This window comes from Crinia signifera, chromosome 4 (genome assembly GCF_055691185.1).
Source record: "Crinia signifera chromosome 4, ASM5569118v1, whole genome shotgun sequence".
NCBI lineage: Eukaryota > Metazoa > Chordata > Amphibia > Anura > Myobatrachidae > Crinia > Crinia signifera.
The window spans coordinates 301,687,999-301,707,643 of NC_139220.1; the positions used below are offsets into that span (position 1 = coordinate 301,687,999).

The window sequence follows — 19,645 nt, forward strand, 5'->3', positions numbered from 1 at the left end:
CTGGGATATTTAGGGCTGCATTTATCAACTAATATTTGCGGCTAAATCCCCGAAAACGCCCGTTTTCGGGGGTTAATCTCAAATATTAAGTTTCACCTAAATGTATTAAAGGGGACCGCAGCAGGAATCTCCAATCCCTGCTGCGATCCCCCCCAGCAGCGCATGCCGGCCGCATCCCCCATAGGTTTCTATGGGGGATTCGAAGCTGCCCAATGTATCAACATCGGGCAGCCCGGCATCGCAGCCCTGGCTATCGCCATCCTAATGTGGCGATAGCCCGTTGTAGCCTATGGTTACATATCGCACTGCCCGGGCGGCAGTGCGGTCAGCGCGGTCGTTGGGGGGTCAGCGCATAACCTCGCATGCGCAGACCCCCCGGCTTCCGGGTCAGGGCTTCGCAGGGACGGGCTCCTTTTGGAGCCCTGCCCCTGCGCCCTGCAGATGATACATTTGGGCGAAATTATCGCATTTTACAATGCGATCCTGGGTGGTAATATTCTGCCCAGATCGCATTGTAAATGCGATCAATGATAAATGGGGGCCTTAATTTCACGACAGCTGGAGGGCCATAGTTTAGCCATGCCTGATCTATGGGGTCGATCCTACTAATTGCGATGAATTTGTGAGTGCTAATCATCTAGCACGCTGCGTCACTTCCACCTCGCACCCTCCACAATGAATAGGATCGACCCCTATGTCTATTGCAGAAGGTGCAATGATTTCAGTTTCTCCAGAAGATCCCAATAAAACGGGTTTATTTTTTATTACCTTTGTGTCTGAGGAGCCATTTATTAATTATATACTGTAGATGTGCGTGGTTGGCAAAATGCTAATGTGTAGAGACTGTAATCCGCCTCCAGTATACTGCGCGTGACTCCCAGAGTGGTGGCCGGGGAATTATCCTTTGTTTTATAGAGATTTGTAGAATAGATGGGGACAGCAGTGTGGGCGGCAGCCGGAACAAGGCCCTTCCGCCTCTGTTCCCTTTCCTTCCTGACACCTACACACTATTTCAGCAGAAAGGGATCCCCCCCAGTACAAAAGGCGGAGGCCTGAGCCTGCTGCAGATGTGGGGGAGGAGAGGGTTTTTTTGGCAGCCGTGGCTAATACAGTGGGGGAGGATGGAAATGTTGGCACTTGTAAAACAAACACTCTCTCTGTTACATGGAAATTCAGCAGAAACTCTACTCTGTGTAGGATGATCTCTGCCCCGGAATAGGGAACTCATCCAAATTGTACCATTGTTGTGACAAGGATTAATGTCACCGGGCGGACACACAATTTATACAGTTTGCAGAAAAAAGGAAATAAATCCTTTTTTTTAAGTAGGGATATTTTTTTGTACCTGTGTTTATTGAAACTATGGGAAAAATCCCTGCAGTGAGATCCAATCACGGGGTGCTTACTTGGCCAATGTGCAATAATATGTCAGCCATAAACTGTAATATAGGGGCCAAAATAACAAGGAGAAATTATTTATTTCTGACATAACCATTGTCCTTACCCTCCCAGTAGCACACGCAGGGGGGGTTTCTGAGTACCCAGAAACCCCCCCAGGAGTCTAAGGACCCTAGGCTGAAAGCAGAGGGTACCCTCTTTCCAGGGGTACAAGAATTGTAGAAATCGGCCCTTGGGAACCGGAGATATCTGACTTCAAATCAGTGGTCCCCATCCAAGCCTGTTAATTGTTATTCCCAGTCAGATATTTCAGGTTCTGTCTGACTAATACCCCTTTCAGACAGAAAAATCCCCAAAACCCAGGTATTTCCCGGATACAAAAACCCGGGTACAACTAGGCAGCAAGGGGCTGACCCCCTTTCACACAGGAGCAAAAACCCGGGTATTTCCCGTGTCGACCCCTTTCACACAGAAGCCGGATTTTTCCTGCAAAACTCTGTGTGTCATAAGAATAGGACAGTTTTAAAGGCACACAGAGATGAGGTCATCAAAAGTGGGGGGTGACTGCTCACTGCATTGCATTAACCATGGCATGATACAAGGATATGTTGTAAACAAGTTTTATTGTTTTTATATACTGGAAGGTACATGTTACCTCACATGGCTGTCAGTATATTTGCAATGTTTGAGGACACTGTGGCATCTTTGACTGTCCCAGTCATCTGTTTGCCGATATCCTCCTCCCCTCTCACTGCCAGCAGCTCTCACCTCTTGCTTCTACCAGTGGGCCATGCTATCCTTTTTTCAGCTCCCTAATGACCTCAGAGGCCAGCTCCATTGCCATGCCCTCCCAGCCAATCAGAGAAGCCTATCCTCACAACCAATCAGCCAGCACCCCACCAGGAGAGCCAATCAGTGCCTAACAATGTGTAATAATCCCAAAAACCCGGGTCGTTTCCTTTCAGACAGCCGGCGACCCGGGTTTTTGGAATACAGACCCGGGAAAAACCCAGGTAAATACCTGGGTCGAAGTCCCGGAACTTTAGACCCGTGTTGACCCTTTCAGACAGAAGAAAAACCTGGGTCGACACGGCAAGAGCAGGGAAATTCTCGGGTCTTTTTTTCTGTCTGAAAGGGGTATTAGAGTTTTTCTGAGGGTATATCCAAAAGCTGGGACTCTCCCCTTTGATGGACACTAGTAGCTTGTCTCTACTGTTCCCAGAACCAGAGATATCAGCCTTCCAGCAGCTGGTTACTGCTCCAGCTCCACACACCTGGTATGTAGTATTATATTCTTGTTGGCAGATTGCTCTGCCTCCTCAACTCTGATCCCCTAGTCCCCATTAAATTCTAAGAAATCTATTTCCGGGAACTGGAGATATCTGCAGTCAAGCAAGCTGTCCTCCCACCAGAAAATTATGAATAATGAGCCCACTCCACTATACACCCCTCATCTGCATATTAAACATCCTCTACCACCCTGAAAGTTATGTATCAGGACCCCTTCATTCAGCCCAATGTCATCTAGGCTGTATAGTGGCAGTATATATGGAGGCACACCTAGGCTGTATAGTGGCAGTATGTATGGGGGCACACCTAGGCTATATAATGGCAGTATGTATGGAGGCACACCTAGGCTGTATAGTAGCAGTATGTATGGAGGCACACCTAGACTGTATAGTGGCAGTATGTATGGAGGCATACCTAGGCTGTATAGTGGCAGTATATATGGAGGCACACCTAGGCTGTATAGTGGCAGTATATATGGAGGCACACCTAGGCTGTATAGTGGCAGTATATATGGGGGCACACCTAGGCTGTATAATGGCAGTATGCATGGAGGCACACCTAGGCTGTATAGTGGCAGTATGTATGGAGGCACACCTAGGCTGTATAGTGGCAGTATGTATGGAGGCATACCTAGGCTGTATAGTGGCAGTATATATGGAGGCACACCTAGGCTGTATAGTGGCAGTATATATGGAGGCACACCTAGGCTGTATAGTGGCAGTATGATGGATATATGGAGGCACAGCTAGGCTGTATAGTGGTAGTAGGATGGATATATTGAGGCACCTAGGCTGTTTAGTGGCAGTAGGATGGATATATGGAGGCACAGCTAGGCTGTATAGTGGCAGTAGGATATATATATTGAGGCACCTAGGCTGTATAGTGGCAGTAGGATATATATATATTGAGGCACCTAGGCTGTGTAGTGGCAGTAGGATGGATATATTGAGGCACCTAGGCTGTATAGTGGCAGTAGGATGGATATATGGAGGCACACCTAGGCTGTATAGTGGCAGTAGGATGGATATATGGAGGCACACCTAGGCTGTATAGTGGCAGTAGGATGGATATATGGAGGCACACCTAGGCTGTATAGTGGCAGTAGGATGGATATATGGAGGCACCTAGGCTGTATAGTGGCAGTAGGATGGATATATGGAGGCACCTAGGCTGTATAGTGGCAGTAGGATATATATATGGAGGCACAGCTAGGCTGTGTAGTGGCAGTAGGATGGATATATGGAGGCACACCTAGGCTGTGTAGTGGCAGTAGGATGGATATATGGAGGCACACCTAGGCTGTATAGTGGCAGTAAGATGGATATATTGAGGCACCTAGGCTGTATAGTGGCAATAGGATGGATATATTGAGGCACCTAGGCTGTGTAGTGGCAGTAGGATGGATATATGGAGGCACACCTAGGCTGTATAGTGGCAGTATGATGGATATATGGAGGCACACCTAGGCTGTGTAGTGGCAGTAGGATGGATATATGGAGGCACACCTAGGCTGTATAGTGGCAGTATGATGGATATATGAAGGCACAGCTAGGCTGTATAGTGGCAGTAGGATATATATATGGAGGCACAGCTAGGCTGTATAGTGGCAGTAGGATGGATATATGGAGGCACCTAGGCTGTGTAGTGGCAGTAGGATGGATATATGGAGGCACCTAGGCTGTGTAGTGGCAGTAGGATATATATATATGGAGGCACAGCTAGGCTGTGTAGTGGCAGTAGGATGGATATATGGAGGCACACCTAGGCTGTGTAGTGGCAGTAGGATGGATATATGGAGGCACCTAGGCTGTATAGTGGCAGTAGGATGGATATATGGAGGCACCTAGGCTGTATAGTGGCAGTAGGATATATATATGGAGGCACAGCTAGGCTGTGTAGTGGCAGTAGGATGGATATATGGAGGCACGCCTAGGCTGTGTAGTGGCAGTAGGATGGATATATGGAGGCACAGCTAGGCTGTGTAGTGGCAGTAGGATGGATATATGGAGGCACACCTAGGCTGTATAGTGGCAGTAGGATGGATATATGGAGGCACCTAGGCTGTATAGTGGCAGTAGGATGGATACATGGAGGCACACCTAGGCTGTATAGTGGCAGTAGGATGGATATATGGAGGCACAGCTAGGCTGTGTAGTGGCAGTAGGATGGATATATGGAGGCACGCCTAGGCTGTGTAGTGGCAGTAGGATGTATACATGGAGGCACACCTAGGCTGTATAGTGGCAGTAGGATGGATATATGGAGGCACAGCTAGGCTGTGTAGTGGCAGTAGGATGGATATATGGAGGCACGCCTAGGCTGTGTAGTGGCAGTAGGATGTATACATGGAGGCACACCTAGGCTGTATAGTGGCAGTAGGATGGATATATGGAGGCACACCTAGGCTGTGTAGTGGCAGTAGGATGGATACATGGAGGCACACCTAGGCTGTATAGTGGCAGTAGGATGGATATATTGAGGCACCTAGGCTGTATAGTGGCAGTAGGATGGATATATTGAGGCACCTAGGCTGTGTAGTGGCAGTAGGATGGATATATGGAGGCACACCTAGGCTGTATAGTGGCAGTAGGATGGATATATTGAGGCACCTAGGCTGTATAGTGGCAGTAGGATGGATATATTGAGGCACCTAGGCTGTGTAGTGGCAGTAGGATGGATATATGGAGGCACAGCTAGGCTGTATAGTGGCAGTAGGATATATATATATGGAGGCACAGCTAGGCTGTGTAGTGGCAGTAGGATGGATATATGGAGGCACCTAGGCTGTATAGTGGCAGTAGGATGGATATATGGAGGCACAGCTAGGCTGTGTAGTGGCAGTAGGATGGATATATGGAGGCACCTAGGCTGTGTAGTGGCAGTAGGATGGATATATGGAGGCACCTAGGCTGTATAGTGGCAGTAGGATATATATATGGAGGCACAGCTAGGCTGTGTAGTGGCAGTAGGATGGATATATGGAGGCACACCTAGGCTGTGTAGTGGCAGTAGGATGGATATATGGAGGCACACCTAGGCTGTGTAGTGGCAGTAGGATGGATATATGGAGGCACAGCTAGGCTGTGTAGTGGCAGTAGGATGGATATATAGAGGCACCTAGGCTGTATAGTGGCAGTAGGATGGATATATGGAGGCACAGCTAGGCTGTGTAGTGGCAGTAGGATGGATATATAGAGGCACCTAGGCTGTATAGTGGCAGTAGGATGGATATATTGAGGCACCTAGGCTGTATAGTGGCAGTAGGATATATATATGGAGGCACAGCTAGGCTGTGTAGTGGCACTAGGATGGATATATGGAGGCACACCTAGGCTGTGTAGTGGCAGTAGGATGGATATATGGAGGCACACCTAGGCTGTATAGTGGCAGTAGGATGGATATATTGAGGCACACCTAGGCTGTATAGTGGCAGTAGGATGGATATATTGAGGCACACCTAGGCTGCATAGTGGCAGTAGGATGGATATAAGGAGACACGCCTAGGCTGTGTAGTGGCAGTAGGATGGATATATGGAGGCACACCTAGGCTGTGTAGTGGCAGTAGGATGGATATATGGAGGCACACCTAGGCTGTGTAGTGGCAGTAGAATGGATATATGGAGGCACACCTAGGCTGTATAGTGGCAGTAGGATGGATATATTGAGGCACCTAGGCTGTGTAGTGGCAGTAGGATGGATATATGGAGGCACCTAGGCTGTATAGTGGCAGTAGGATGGATATATGGAGGCACAGCTAGGCTGTGTAGTGGCAGTAGGATATATATATGGAGGCACCTAGGCTGTATAGTGGCAGTATGATGGATATAAGGAGGCACACCTAGACTGTGTAGTGGCAGTAGGATGGATATTTGGAGGCACACCTAGACTGTGTAGTGGCAGTAGGATGGATATATGGAGGCACAGCTAGGCTGTATAGTGGCAGTATGATGGATATATGGAGGCACCTAGGCTGTATAGTGGCAGTATGATGGATATATGGAGGCACCTAGGCTGTATAGTGGCAGTAGGATGGATATATGGAGGCACACCTAGGCTGTATAGTGGCAGTAGGATGGATATATGGAGGTACACCTAGACTGTGTAGTGGCAGTAGGATGGATATATGGAGGCACACCTAGGCTGTGTAGTGGCAGTAGGACGGATATATGGAGGCACCTAGGCTGTATAGTGGCAGTAGGATGGATATATGGAGGCACCTAGGCTGTATAGTGGCAGTAGGATGGATATATGGAGGCACAGCTAGGCTGTATAGTGGCAGTAGGATGGATATATGGAGGCACAGCTAGGCTGTATAGTGGCAGTAGGATGGATATATTGAGGCACCTAGGCTGTGTAGTGGTAGTAGGATGGATATATGGAGGCACAGCTAGGCTGTATAGTGGCAGTAGGATGGATATATGGAGGCACAGCTAGGCTGTATAGTGGCAGTAGGATGGATATATGGAGGCACCTAGGCTGTGTAGTGGCAGTAGGATGGATATATGGAGGCATAGCTAGGCTGTATAGTGGCAGTAGGATGGATATATGGAGGCACAGCTAGGCTGTGTAGTGGCAGTAGGATGGATATATTGAGGCACCTAGGCTGTATAGTGGCAGTAGGATGGATATATGGAGGCACAGCTAGGCTGTATAGTGGCAGTAGGATGGATATATGGAGGCACCTAGGCTGTGTAGTAGCAGTAGGATGGATATATGGAGGCACCTAGGCTGTGTAGTGGCAGTAGGATGGATATATGGAGGCACCTAGGCTGTATAGTGGCAGTAGGATGGATATATGGAGGCACCTAGGCTGTGTAGTGGCAGTAGGATGGATATATGGAGGCACAGCTAGGCTGTATAGTGGCAGTAGGATGGATATATGGAGGCACCTAGGCTGTATACTGGCAGTAGGATGGATATATGGAGGCACAGCTAGGCTGTGTAGTGGCAGTAGGATGGATATATGGAGGCACAGCTAGGCTGTATAGAGGCAGTAGGATGGATATATGGAGGCACAGCTAGGCTGTGTAGTGGCAGTAGGATGGATATATGGAGCCACAGCTAGGCTGTATAGTGGCAGTAGGATGGATATATGGAGCACCAGCTAGGCTGTGTAGTGGCAGTAGGATGGATATATGGAGGCACCTAGGCTGTGTAGTGGCAGTAGGATGGATATATGGAGGCACCTAGGCTGTATAGTGGCAGTAGGATGGATATATGGAGGCACACCTAGGCTGTATAGTGGCAGTAGGATGGATATATGGAGGCACCAAGGCTGTGTAGTGGCAGTATGTTCATGATGTATATATGAAGGTACTTGTGTATTATCACGGCGCCCACAAAATCGGCCACAAAGCGCATGCTAAAATGGGATGCGATTTTAGCGGCTGATTTGCGGCCGTTTTTCTGCCGAGTGCAGCAAGCCCCGCGAGGGGACACGGATTACTTGCCGTGTATTCCGCGTTCGCTTGCCACGCTTCGGGATCGTTTTCCGCGTCCGCTCGCCACGCTTTATAAAATCAACTCCACACCGACGTGGATAGTGGAGGTATGAACAGGTCGGGAGGATGCGTACCGTGTCCGCTCACCACGCTTCGGGCTGACTTGGATAGTGGGGGTGTGCAAGGATGGAATAGCATGCATATCAGCAGGAATTCGCGGCAAATCAGCTGCTAAATCGCATCGCGGATCGAATCGGCCGCTAAATCGTATGCGATATCGTATGCGACTTACATGAAATCAGGCGCCGTGATAATACACAAGTACCAGGTACTCCTAGGCTTCCCACAATGTCTTTGGAGCCCGTTGAATGTAGGATCATAATCAGTAGTGATCGTAGATTTCCTTTGTTCCCTCCTGAGGTTCACCAGTAGGTTAGTGTTGTTGTTGTATCAGCTGGCGGAGGTATACAGAATGCTCTGGTATTTCCCTCACAAGCAGGTTTCAGTGATCCGCAATGCATGAAATACTGAAGAAATCCTAGTGAACAATTATTCTTTCAAAGGTAGTAGATAATATTTAGCCAACCAATCAGGACTAGAATTGACATACCCCTTTTACACCAAAAATCCCGGATCTGACCCGGCATTTGGAAGGCGGATCCCAGCCAGGTCGGATCCGGGATTTTCACCGTTTACACTGCAGTGCCTACCCACAGTGTAGACGGAGGCTGCATTTGGAAATGACATCATCTCCAAGCCCCGGGACCGCGATCACCCCTGCCGGGATCGCCATGCTGGGGGCAAGCACACCACCAAGGTAAGCTGCTTATCGGCCCTCAGTCCCCGTGCACCCCCCCCAGCCCCCCGTCTGTGTGCCTGCACACAGGCATCCATTCACCTCCTCCGCTGCTGTCTGCAGAGTACAGCAGACAGCAGCGGAGGCCGTGTGTGCCCCCCCACTAGGGTTACCACCAGTGTTCCCTCTAAGCTGTGCGCACGTGTGCGCGCACACAACTCGACGAGCATGCGCACAGACATTACAACAGAGCGCACAAAGCAGCAGTGGTCCCTTTTTACAGTTCTGGTCTCAATTAATGTGTGTTTGACCCATTAACTACATTGTGTGCTGTGTTTTGAATGTTTAAATGTTTAATATCATTTTGAAGTAAAGTTAACACAAATGCTGAACGTCATTTTCCAGTTATATATAAGTGATGCACAAAATGTTTAATTTCCTTCCAAAGTTGCACAGCCCAAATCTTTTGCCGCACACAGCCTTGGTAAAATTAGAGGGAACATTGGTTACCACCTAGTCCCTTTAATTCCGGACACATGTTAATTACACAGGTTCTGTGGCAGTTTAAAATCAGGTGAAGTGGAGTCTTGAAGTCAGCTAGCCACAGAACCTGTGTAATTAATATGTGTCCGGAATTAAAGGGACTAGGTGGTAACCCTACCCCCCACCCAACCTCCATGTTGACCGCAGGACGCTGCGGTCCGGAGGTTAGGCTCCCCCCATTGATGTAAATGGGTGCCGGGTTGGATGACCTGATGTACCAGTTTACACTGCCCTCTACTCAGGTCCTAGCCGTGTTCAACCCAGGTCAGGACCTGGGTAGAAGTCCTGTGTAAAGTGACACGGGTTAACCCATTTAAACCGCTGCTGACCCGTGTCTGACCTGCCGCTGACCTGGGTTTTTGCGGCAGTGTAAAAGGGGTATTGGCTAATTCTACCCCTGGTTTTCATAGAACCAGAGCTGTGAATATGGACCATTTAAAACACATGCTTAGCAGACGTGCATAGTTCTAGTCACAGGGCGCAAAGGAAGACAAGAGAGTAGCCTGTGATTTAACGAAGAACTGTATACTTGGTAACTGAGACAAATTTCACAGGCCATTCAGAAACACGGGATACAAAGGGATGCTGATTGTAACCCCCCCCAAACAAAGGAATGCAGTTATAAAGATGTGCCCATCCCCCCACAGGGCTGAGAACAGATGCTAATTAGCATGTGCTTTCCCATCTCAGTGTGTTACAAAGCAGGCTAGTATCTCCAGAATAACTAATGTTACAGATACTGTCTACAGAGATATACCAGAGGCCCTGCAAAGGTGATAGCGATACAAGTCTCATGTAAGAGCAGTGTGTAACATAGCATACTGTACATAGGGAAATATATGTTTTGCGGGAGTGATCGGTCGTTTGGCAATAGGTATCATCAGTATAGAGGTGGTGCTGCAGAGCTGAAGAAGGAGAGTGAGGTGGTGGTGCGTGAGACGGGTTAGGGGCTGAGGACAGACAGAGGGGGGCTATGTACTAAGCATTGTCGAGAGATAAAGTGGACGGAGACTATGTTCCAACCAACCAGCTCCTAACTGCCATGTTATAGGTTGTGTTTGAGAACAGGCAGTTAGATGCTGATTGGTTGGTACTTTATCAACATCCACTTTATCTCTAGGCTTATTGCATAGATCCTGGAGTCTACTGGAATGGGGTATGGGTAAAAACCAAACCCGGACAAGAACCCAGAATGCTGGAGGGACATCAAATTCTGCATTCAGGAGCTTGTAGTGTCCGGTCCAGGGGTGTCCTGTCCGGGGAGGCTGCCTGTGACAGCTGTATGGACCATACAGGGCCGGGCATGTAGCAAAACCTGGAACGGTCTGGGTCACATGGGGAGGCTGTAATCTCCCCTTCCCCATGTCTCTGATCTATCATTTCTCTATTGAAGCCTAGAAAATGAAAGACAGAATCTAATTGGTTGCTCTGGGCAACTACACGTCTTTTCATTTTTAGAAGCTTTGGTAAATCTACCCCCTTAGGAGAGAGAACCTACCCAGAGAATGACGTGTCGGAGAAGAAGCAGGTGATCCATGTGGTCTGATGCTGCTGAGGAATACTGGGTGTTATTTCGCTTTAGCGTATAATTATTTATTTACAGTTTATTTATATATAATAAGTTGTTATTAGCTTGGGCCCGATTGCACCCGATTCTAGCAACGGGAAATCGGCCCAAATAGCATGTGTGACGTCTGATCCGATCCGTGCTGCACGGGAGATCTCTGGCTTGGTCCCATTTCCTTTGCTAGAGCAAGTTATCAAGAAGCTGACTTAAAAATCAGCCTATCTGACAATTAATGAAGATGCACACACACATCACAGGTGCCGGATGCTCTGCAGAACACGAGATGCCTTCCAGTCGGCAAAAATAACATCTTAATGCCAGGCTGTTGCAGGAAAATCCAAAAAGTTGACTTAACCACTTACCTACCGTCCATGCCCCCCCCCCCCCCCCCCCTGCAACATCATCAGAAATTCTGATTTATTGTTTCATTTTGGTGAATAATGTCTGTCATTTATGTAACTATTCAGGGAAGAAAATGCAAATAGTGGTGATTAGCACAACTCTGCGCATGTGTAATGTGCCAATAGTTCCCTCAGTGGCATTGCCCATATTCCCTCAGTGCCCGCTGTAGTATTTACACCACCCGTGTCCATATATTGTGTACATGGCATCCTTAACCCTAGAACACATACATCATTTTGGCAGGCAGTCATTTAAAATGTTTCTTTGGGGTATTTTGTTTCCCTTGTATGTGTCCTAGGGTTATATAGCAGAGTCCAGCAAAATCTCCCCGGGCACCTGGAATTGATAATCACACCTACTGTCACTGTGCTCACTCTGCGTCAGCCACTGGCCCCTTTGCTCTCAGCTCTCAGTGGCTGTTGGTGACTGTGGTGTGGATGATGTGGTATGAAGGGCTGTATTCAGCAAGCAAATGTGCTACTCAGATGGGGCAGGAACAAGTGTTTCCGCATTACGGAGGCCTAATTATTCCATGCTTGTTGTTAGCTATCACCCACCCGGATGTACTGTGGGAGTATAGTTATGTACGTGACCACCCGGTGGCTGTGCCAACGTCACTTACTGATGGAACCATGACTTAATGTACATTGTGCTGCAGTGCCAGTTGTATAACCTTCCTAACACGCACATGGGCCGTATGACTGGCGAGTCCCTGAGCACCCATACACGTGTGTTTAGCAGCATTACAGGGGGAGCTACATGTGTATTAGCCATGGGTTTATGGCCGATGTAGAATAGTTTTACCATCGATGGGGGAGAACCAGGTGGTTTCCTTCCATCGATGTCAAAGCATAACCGAATAGGTGTTTTGTTTTGTTTTCTTAGCCAAGGTGTCGGGACACGGAGCATAGCTCCTTCCCAGAGACACATAAGGCCCCACCCCATGTTCTTATTGGCCCACAGGTCAGTCATTGAAATAAAAGGAATAGCCATCGATGGTCACATCACATAGTATGCTATAGTCGATGGCCATCACCAGCTGCTCCTCAGGCTGGCGGCTTCTCTAGCTTACACTGACAGCGGCCTGGTGGAACGTGCCCACAGTGCCCTCATCGCCTCCACACCAGCATGGGGACTGTTGCGACGCCACTGTGTTCATAAATGTATTCAGCTTGCTGTACTCATAGAGGTCTATAGGGCAGGTGTAACCTGGGTAATAATACTTAGTCCCTGATTTCTCTGATGACAGGCCGCCTTTATTAAATCCGGAGAAAGCTGTGATGTAGCCAGTGACTGCTTCTGTTTCTGCACTGTCTCTGTGATCTGGACTTTCCTAGGCCTTGCAGGCTCCCAATACCCCCAAGTTCTGCTCTGAATAACTCTATGCAAGGCTTCAGGCCTACAGCCATCAGGATTAACCAATGTCCTGCGATGCTTATATCACTTGTATGTTACAAATCTCCTATTTATGTGCTGCCCCTAGGATAGGAGACTGTTATGTAATGTCAGTATAAGACCAGGCACGTTATCTACAGAGACCACCACCTGTCACTGCCCTGCAGCGGCCCGCCGCCCCTCCGCCACCGCGTGATGTAGTAGTTTCACATCAACAATCACATCGTGTGACGCTGGTGGTTTCCCCCCTCTCTCCCCCCCTTTCTCCATATATGGGCACAGGAAGCGCAGGCCAGAGCATCTGTGCGTATTTCCCCAGCTCCGCCCTCCCCCGATGTCACACTCACCTAATATAGTCATGGAATCCGACGGGAACACCGGAGGGGGCTGGGGAGGGTGATGTCACTGCTGGTGGGTTAACACATTCATTGTCAGGCTGCTACGTGATTTCACCAGTGATCATTATCTAGGACGGTGACAGTCACATTGGAGTGCTTTGTGTGTGTATCTATGGTCACACCTGTGTGTGTACCTATGGCCCCGCCGCACTGGCTGCCCCCTCTCAGCCCCACGCTTCCCCCTAGTCCTCTGATAGAAGGCTGCTGTCCCTTTAAACATCCGCCCCGCCCCTGCCTGGCCCCGCCCACTGATTACTAACGTGTATAAAACCCTTCCAGAGCGCCCCCTTATCTCACACTCCGGCGGCAGGACGAGAGATACAGCACGCAGTAACTAACCCCCGATCTCCGGCCACTGACCTAAAGACTCGATGGAAGCTCAGGCGCAGCTGCTAGCGCACCAGGAGGCCGTCCACTGTGAGGCCCAGCGCATCGCCTCTCTCTCCGCTTGGAAAATGATTCGCTCCCGGAGCCAGCGCGGGGGGATTCGGCTGCACCACTCCCTGCAGCTGGCCATGGTGATGCGGAGCGCCCGGGACCTCATCCTCTCCTACGCCCAGGCCCCCGAGCCCACACCGGCACCGCTGCCGCCCCCCACCGCCGCTGTGGTGGTACACCGGGAGAGCCGCAAGAGGAGGTCGTGCGGGAGCCGTCTGTCCGAGCTGGTGCCCAGCAAGCGGGCCTGCCTCTGGCAGGAGACCCCCGAGCCACAGCCGCAAGGTGGGGCCTTCCCGGGCCTAGCGGAGGTTTTGCAGCGGCTTCTCGGGGCTGCTCCGACACCCCTACCGGTAAGTTGCCGGCCGCTGGGGGCTGAAAACCTGGCCGGAGTCCACGCCAGGCCAGTGGAGGCTTTCTGAGGGGGCACCGAAAGGACTCTCTAAAAACCGAGCAGCGAAAGGTGCCGCCAGGCGATTCGCCATGGACTGTTCGCAGACGAAGGGGATTCTGCCCCCACCCCGCAGCGGGGAGGAGAGAGGCTCGGCCCGGGCGCCGCAGGGAAGAGGATGTGGTGACTCAGCCCCGGGACAGTTTCTGTTGACTCAGAGATGACGGAGCGGACATTCCTGTTACTCACCCATTGCAGCGGTGTGATGTGTCCCCACTCACCGGAGGAGGACTGTGCTGGTGCAGACCCATTAATGCTGGAACTGACCCTCTGCAATGTACTTTCCCCTTCTATGAAGGGCCCCATAGTGTGCTCAGCGCTGCTGCCGAGTATACATGCGGGAAAGCCTTGCATCAAGGATTACTGTGTATGTCATGTGTATCTGTTGTGCTGCTGGCCCTCCATGGCTGGTGTTACGATTTATTTGTTCTTTCAGTATTAAATGAACTTGCATCCTTATTGTGGTGTCTGTGTTATACATTATACATGCTGCCCTTTCTCTTGACCTTCCTCAGGCTGTCTAATAATGCCCTGTACACATGGTTCGATTTGGTTTCTTTTTCTTTTCGATTATGGACACTGAAGGTTTTCATCTGTATTCGATACCGATGCTTGGCATAGAAATCTGATACAAAAATAGACTGCAGGCAAAACTATATAGTCCGACTCTAATGTGTTTTTTGCTAGCCATTTGAATCGCAAGCAAAACTGCATTGTGTGAGCACCCCTTAATGCGGGGCACACGGCTATTCGCAGCTCCTCCGATATTGGCAGCGCTGTGGGCGAACGATATAGTGCATACACGCGGACTGATATTGGTCAGTGACCTTGCCGGGACCCCTGCTCTGTACATGCAACTTTTGATTATATAATATAGTGAACATTGCACAGGGGGGTGTTGCCTATATGTGGGCACATGCATCATTAAGCATATTGAGCTTACACACCATATATCTGTATCTTGCATATCCTTATGTGTACCAGCATAACACTTCACTACTTATAGAAACGGATAACACATTATTAATACTTGGTTTTTCCTTCTCTCAGTCCAATTTTCGCAATACCAACAAAGTATATTACCAAAAGTAACAAAGCCCCTTGTGGGCTCGGTGGCTCGCTGCTCTCACCACCTATTCTATTCTCCCTCTATGGGGGCCGTGGACCCCCACGAGGGAGAATAGCCGGTGGCCATCGGGAAACTGTCCGACACCCTATATACTATGGCCTGTATTCAATGCACCGGTGAGGAGGTTAAATGGCGGTGATCGCAGGAAATAAGCGATCCATGCTGTTTTACCCCTGCGCTGGTTGCTCACTATTCAATGTTCTGGGGGAATCCTTGCCGTCAGTGGATGGGGCGGCTTCCATCCCCCGCGCCCCCCCCCCCCAACGGTGCGGCTAATACAGGGAGCATGCGGCATTTAGCCGTGAGTCTAGATGTTTCTGCGGCCGCATATGCCGATTTCCCCCTCGCTCTATTTTTGGAGCGAGGGGTATCTGTGTATGCAGGGAGGTCAGTTGAATAATGACGGCGCCAGCAGGCAGTACTGCTTGCGGTCACAGCTAGCCCCCAGCATTGAATAAACCCCTTAATCTAGTGTCAGACTGGGGCTCGAAGGGCCCACTTGGGGGAATGCAGTCGTAGAGGCTTGGATAGCCATCAGTGTACTGTCTGGGCCCCTTGATAAGTATGTAGTTTGTCCTTGCTTGATAATGTACCAGCACTGCACTAAAGGAAATACATCATATATTACGATAATGTAACGTAAGAGATTAAATTTAAATGCATAATGTGGAACCTGGTCCCTAGAAGCAGATGTGGGCCCCCAGACAGTAGGGGCCACTTGGGGTTTGCCCTGTATCTGTGTGGGCCTGTCAGCCTTAGAGAAAGTGTCAAGTACTAGCCAATGAATTTCTTACTAATTTTCAAGGCCCTGCCTGTAACAGAGCAGTTAGGAGCGAGATGGTTGGTACGTTCTCTCTCCACTTTCAATCCAAGGCTTAGTAAATTGACATCCTAACAGGTCATGGTTTCCTGGGTTACCTGTGGACAGTTGCTTGTAAACGATGTGCCAGTTGACCTGGAAACCTGAGCTGTTTGGGGTCCTTAAGGATTTTGGGAACCACTGTCTTAAGTGCCAGTTTTAATAATAGATGTAAATACATACTTCAACTGCTGTACCACTAAAATAGATGTGGGGCAGCAGAGAGCAATGCTCAGTGAGATTTATGTAACCGTCTGGATTTTACACTGTTTTGAGGAAGTTGCTAGAGCTTCAATTGCACAACACTTCCAGGCAGCCGGAAATGCCAACATGACCTAATAGCGTTTGTATAGCACAGTAAGCCAAGAGTCATGTATCTGGAATCGGAAATATCATTGGCAATGGTCATGATAATACAATACGGTAAAGTTAGTGAGCGTCCATAATACAGCAGTTAGAAACAATGATTAAAGCTTATTTTAGATTTATTTATTATTATTTATTAACCGTTTCTTATATAGCGCAGCATATTCTGTTGCGCTTTACATAGGGGATTTATGAAGTAAAATGAAAAGCTGGTGTTGTGAAGATTAGCAGACTATATTCTCCTATTATAATGTGTTGCATATGGGCTATGCTGAATCACAAAGGGGAATTAAAATGAATTGCACTATAGAATAACACTGTGAATGTGTGCTCTGAGCCATTCAATTAGCCACGCTAAACTCATAACTACAGGATTCCTGTGGCCCAATATTGTGTTTTTGTATGCTAATAATAACCTGACTGTTCTTATAATCCATCCCTGGCTATTCCCGGGGCTGATGTCCGCAATGTTCTGAGATGGGTACGCTGCTACCCATAGGGAACATTGATGTACAGTATGCACCAGGCAACTGGCTGCACAATGGCCTAAGTAGTCTAGTGGCTGCAGGCTCTGGAGGTTATTCAATGCTGCCTGATATTTCTTATACTTGGAAAGATCGGCCAGGACCTTTTTAATCCCAGCTATTTTCGTCCAGGATTCGTCGCTGCAGATTCGGCTCTTTGAAAAGCCGATTCTGCATTTGTCTAAACCAGGGCTGGGCAACACCGGCCCTCCAGATGTTAATGAACTACACTTCCCAGGATGCTGTGCATTAGTTTTACTATGTGGCCATGCTGAAACTGATGCAAGGCATGCTGCGATGTGTAGTTCATCAACATCTGGAGGGCCGGTGTTGCCCAGTCCTGGTCTAAACGGACGCTAAAGTGGCAAATTAGCGGTGGTCTCCTCAGAAAAAGATGTGGATTCGCCGATCCATGTCTTTTCCCGACTTCAGGAATGTTTCCGAAAGTGGGAAAGAAAGAACATTGAATAGATTGAATGTGACTTTGATCTATTTTATGCAAAAACTACAAATATTTCCAATCCTGAATCAGGGACCAGGTGTCTGAGACAGGGGTGCAGCTATATATCAGGCACCAGACATCTCTGAGACAGGGGTGCAGCTATATATCAGGCACCAGGCCTCTCTGAGACAGGGGTGCAGCTATATATCAGGCATCAAACATCTCTGAGACAGGGGTGCAGCTATATATCAGGCACCAGGCATCTCTGAGACAGGGGTGCAGCTATATATCAGGGACCAGGCGTCTCTGAGACAGGGGTGCAGCTATATATCAGGCACCAGGCATCTCTGAGACAGGGGTGCAGCTATATATCAGGCACCAGGCCTCTCTGAGACAGGGGTGCAGCTATATATCAGGCACCAGGCCTCTCTGAGAAAGGGGTGCAGCTATATATCAGGCACCAGGCATCTCTGAGACGGGGGTGCAGCTATATATCAGGCACCAGACATCTCTGAGACAGGGGTGCAGCTATATATCAGGCACCAGGCCTCTCTGAGACAGGGGTGCAGCTATATATCAGGCACCAGGCCTCTCTGAGACAGGGGTGCAGCTGTATATCAGGCACCAGGCATCTCTGAGAGAGGGGTGCAGCTATATATCAGGCACCAGACATCTCTGAGACAGGGGTGCAGCTATATATCAGGCACCAGACATCTCTGAGACAGGGGTGCAGCTGTATATCAGGCACCAGGCATCTCTGAGAGAGGGGTGCAGCTATATATCAGGCACCAGACATCTCTGAGACAGGGGTGCAGCTATATATCAGGCACCAGGCATCTCTGAGATGGGGGTGCAGCTATATATCAGGCACCAGACATCTCTGAGACAGGGGTGCAGCTATATATCAGGCACCAGACATCTCTGAGACAGGGGTGCAGCTATATATCAGAAACCAGGCATCACTGAGACAGGGGTGCAGCTATATATCAGGCACCAGGCCTCTCTGAGACAGGGGTGCAGCTATATATCAGAAACCAGGCATCACTGAGACAGGGGTGCAGCTATATATCAGGCACCAGACATCTCTGAGAAAGGGGTGCAGCTATATATCAGGCACCAGGCCTCTCTGAGAAAGGGGTGCAGCTATATGTCACGGACCAGACATCTCTGAGACAGGGGTGCAGCTATATATCAGAAACCAGGCATCTCTGAGACGGGGTCAGCTATATATCAGGCACCAGGCCTCTCTGAGACAGGGGTGCAGCTATATATCAGGCACCAGGCGTCTTTGAGACAGGGGTGCAGCTATATATCAGACACCAGGCATCTCTGAGACAGGGGTGCAGCTATATATCAGGGACCAGGCGTCTCTGAGACAGGGGTGCAGCTATATATCAGGGACCAGGCGTCTCTGAGACAGGGGTGCAGCTATATATCAGGGACCAGGCGTCTCTGAGACAGAGGTGCAGCTATATATCAGGGACCAGGCATCTGTGAGACAGGGGTGCAGCAATATATCAAGGACCAGGCGTCTGTGAGATTAGGGTGCAGCTGGAGGATAGGTTGTTTAGACTGACCTGTTCTTAGCAGCTGCTGCTCAGTCTCTCTCTCCCGCTCATCTCCCCCCATATGCACGCTGGCCACATGCTGTGGGGAAAACAATGACAGCTGGGACTCTGGAGCTGGTACTGACCAGGGGTAGGTAACCGCTGGAGTTGGGCAGGAAGAGGCAGGCACCCAGTACTAGGGATTGCAGGAGCAAGTGGGTGAGCATTGCTGGCTAGGTCTGCAGCAATGCCACCCCCAGGGCATCATGTGTTACAGCCCTGTCCTCAACCAATATGAATTATCCTGACTAGGGATGGCCATCGGTGCCTTTGCCATCGATGGTTACCATCAATGGCAAAAGTGCAACTGACCACCGATAGTGTAAAACTATTCAATGGGTGACCATCGATAGTTTTATATCTCGATGGTCCTCTATTATGTTTGAGTGATTGGCCTGTGGGACAATGAAAACACATGGGAGGGGCTTCGCGGGGGCGAGGCTATGGTCAGTGTCCCTGCACTTTGAAAAAAAAAAGGAAATATCAGTTTTGCTGTGCCATCGATGTACGGAAAACATCTGGTTCTCCCCCATCGATGGCAAAAGTATTCAACATCGGCCATAAACCATCAATGATTTTGCAGCATCGATGGTTGATGGCCA

The 19,645-nt window shown here is 49.2% G+C and overlaps 1 protein-coding gene across 1 annotated transcript; it reads left to right on the forward strand.

Annotated features, from left to right (window-relative positions):
• Positions 1-13,507: 13,507 nt before the first annotated feature.
• On the forward strand, positions 13,508-14,575 carry IER2 (immediate early response 2). The gene has a single exon (XM_083185293.1). It carries the CDS (start codon positions 13,602-13,604, stop codon positions 14,085-14,087), a length of 486 nt encoding a protein of 161 aa, XP_083041419.1. The 5' UTR covers positions 13,508-13,601; the 3' UTR covers positions 14,088-14,575.
• Positions 14,576-19,645: the final 5,070 nt, after the last annotated feature.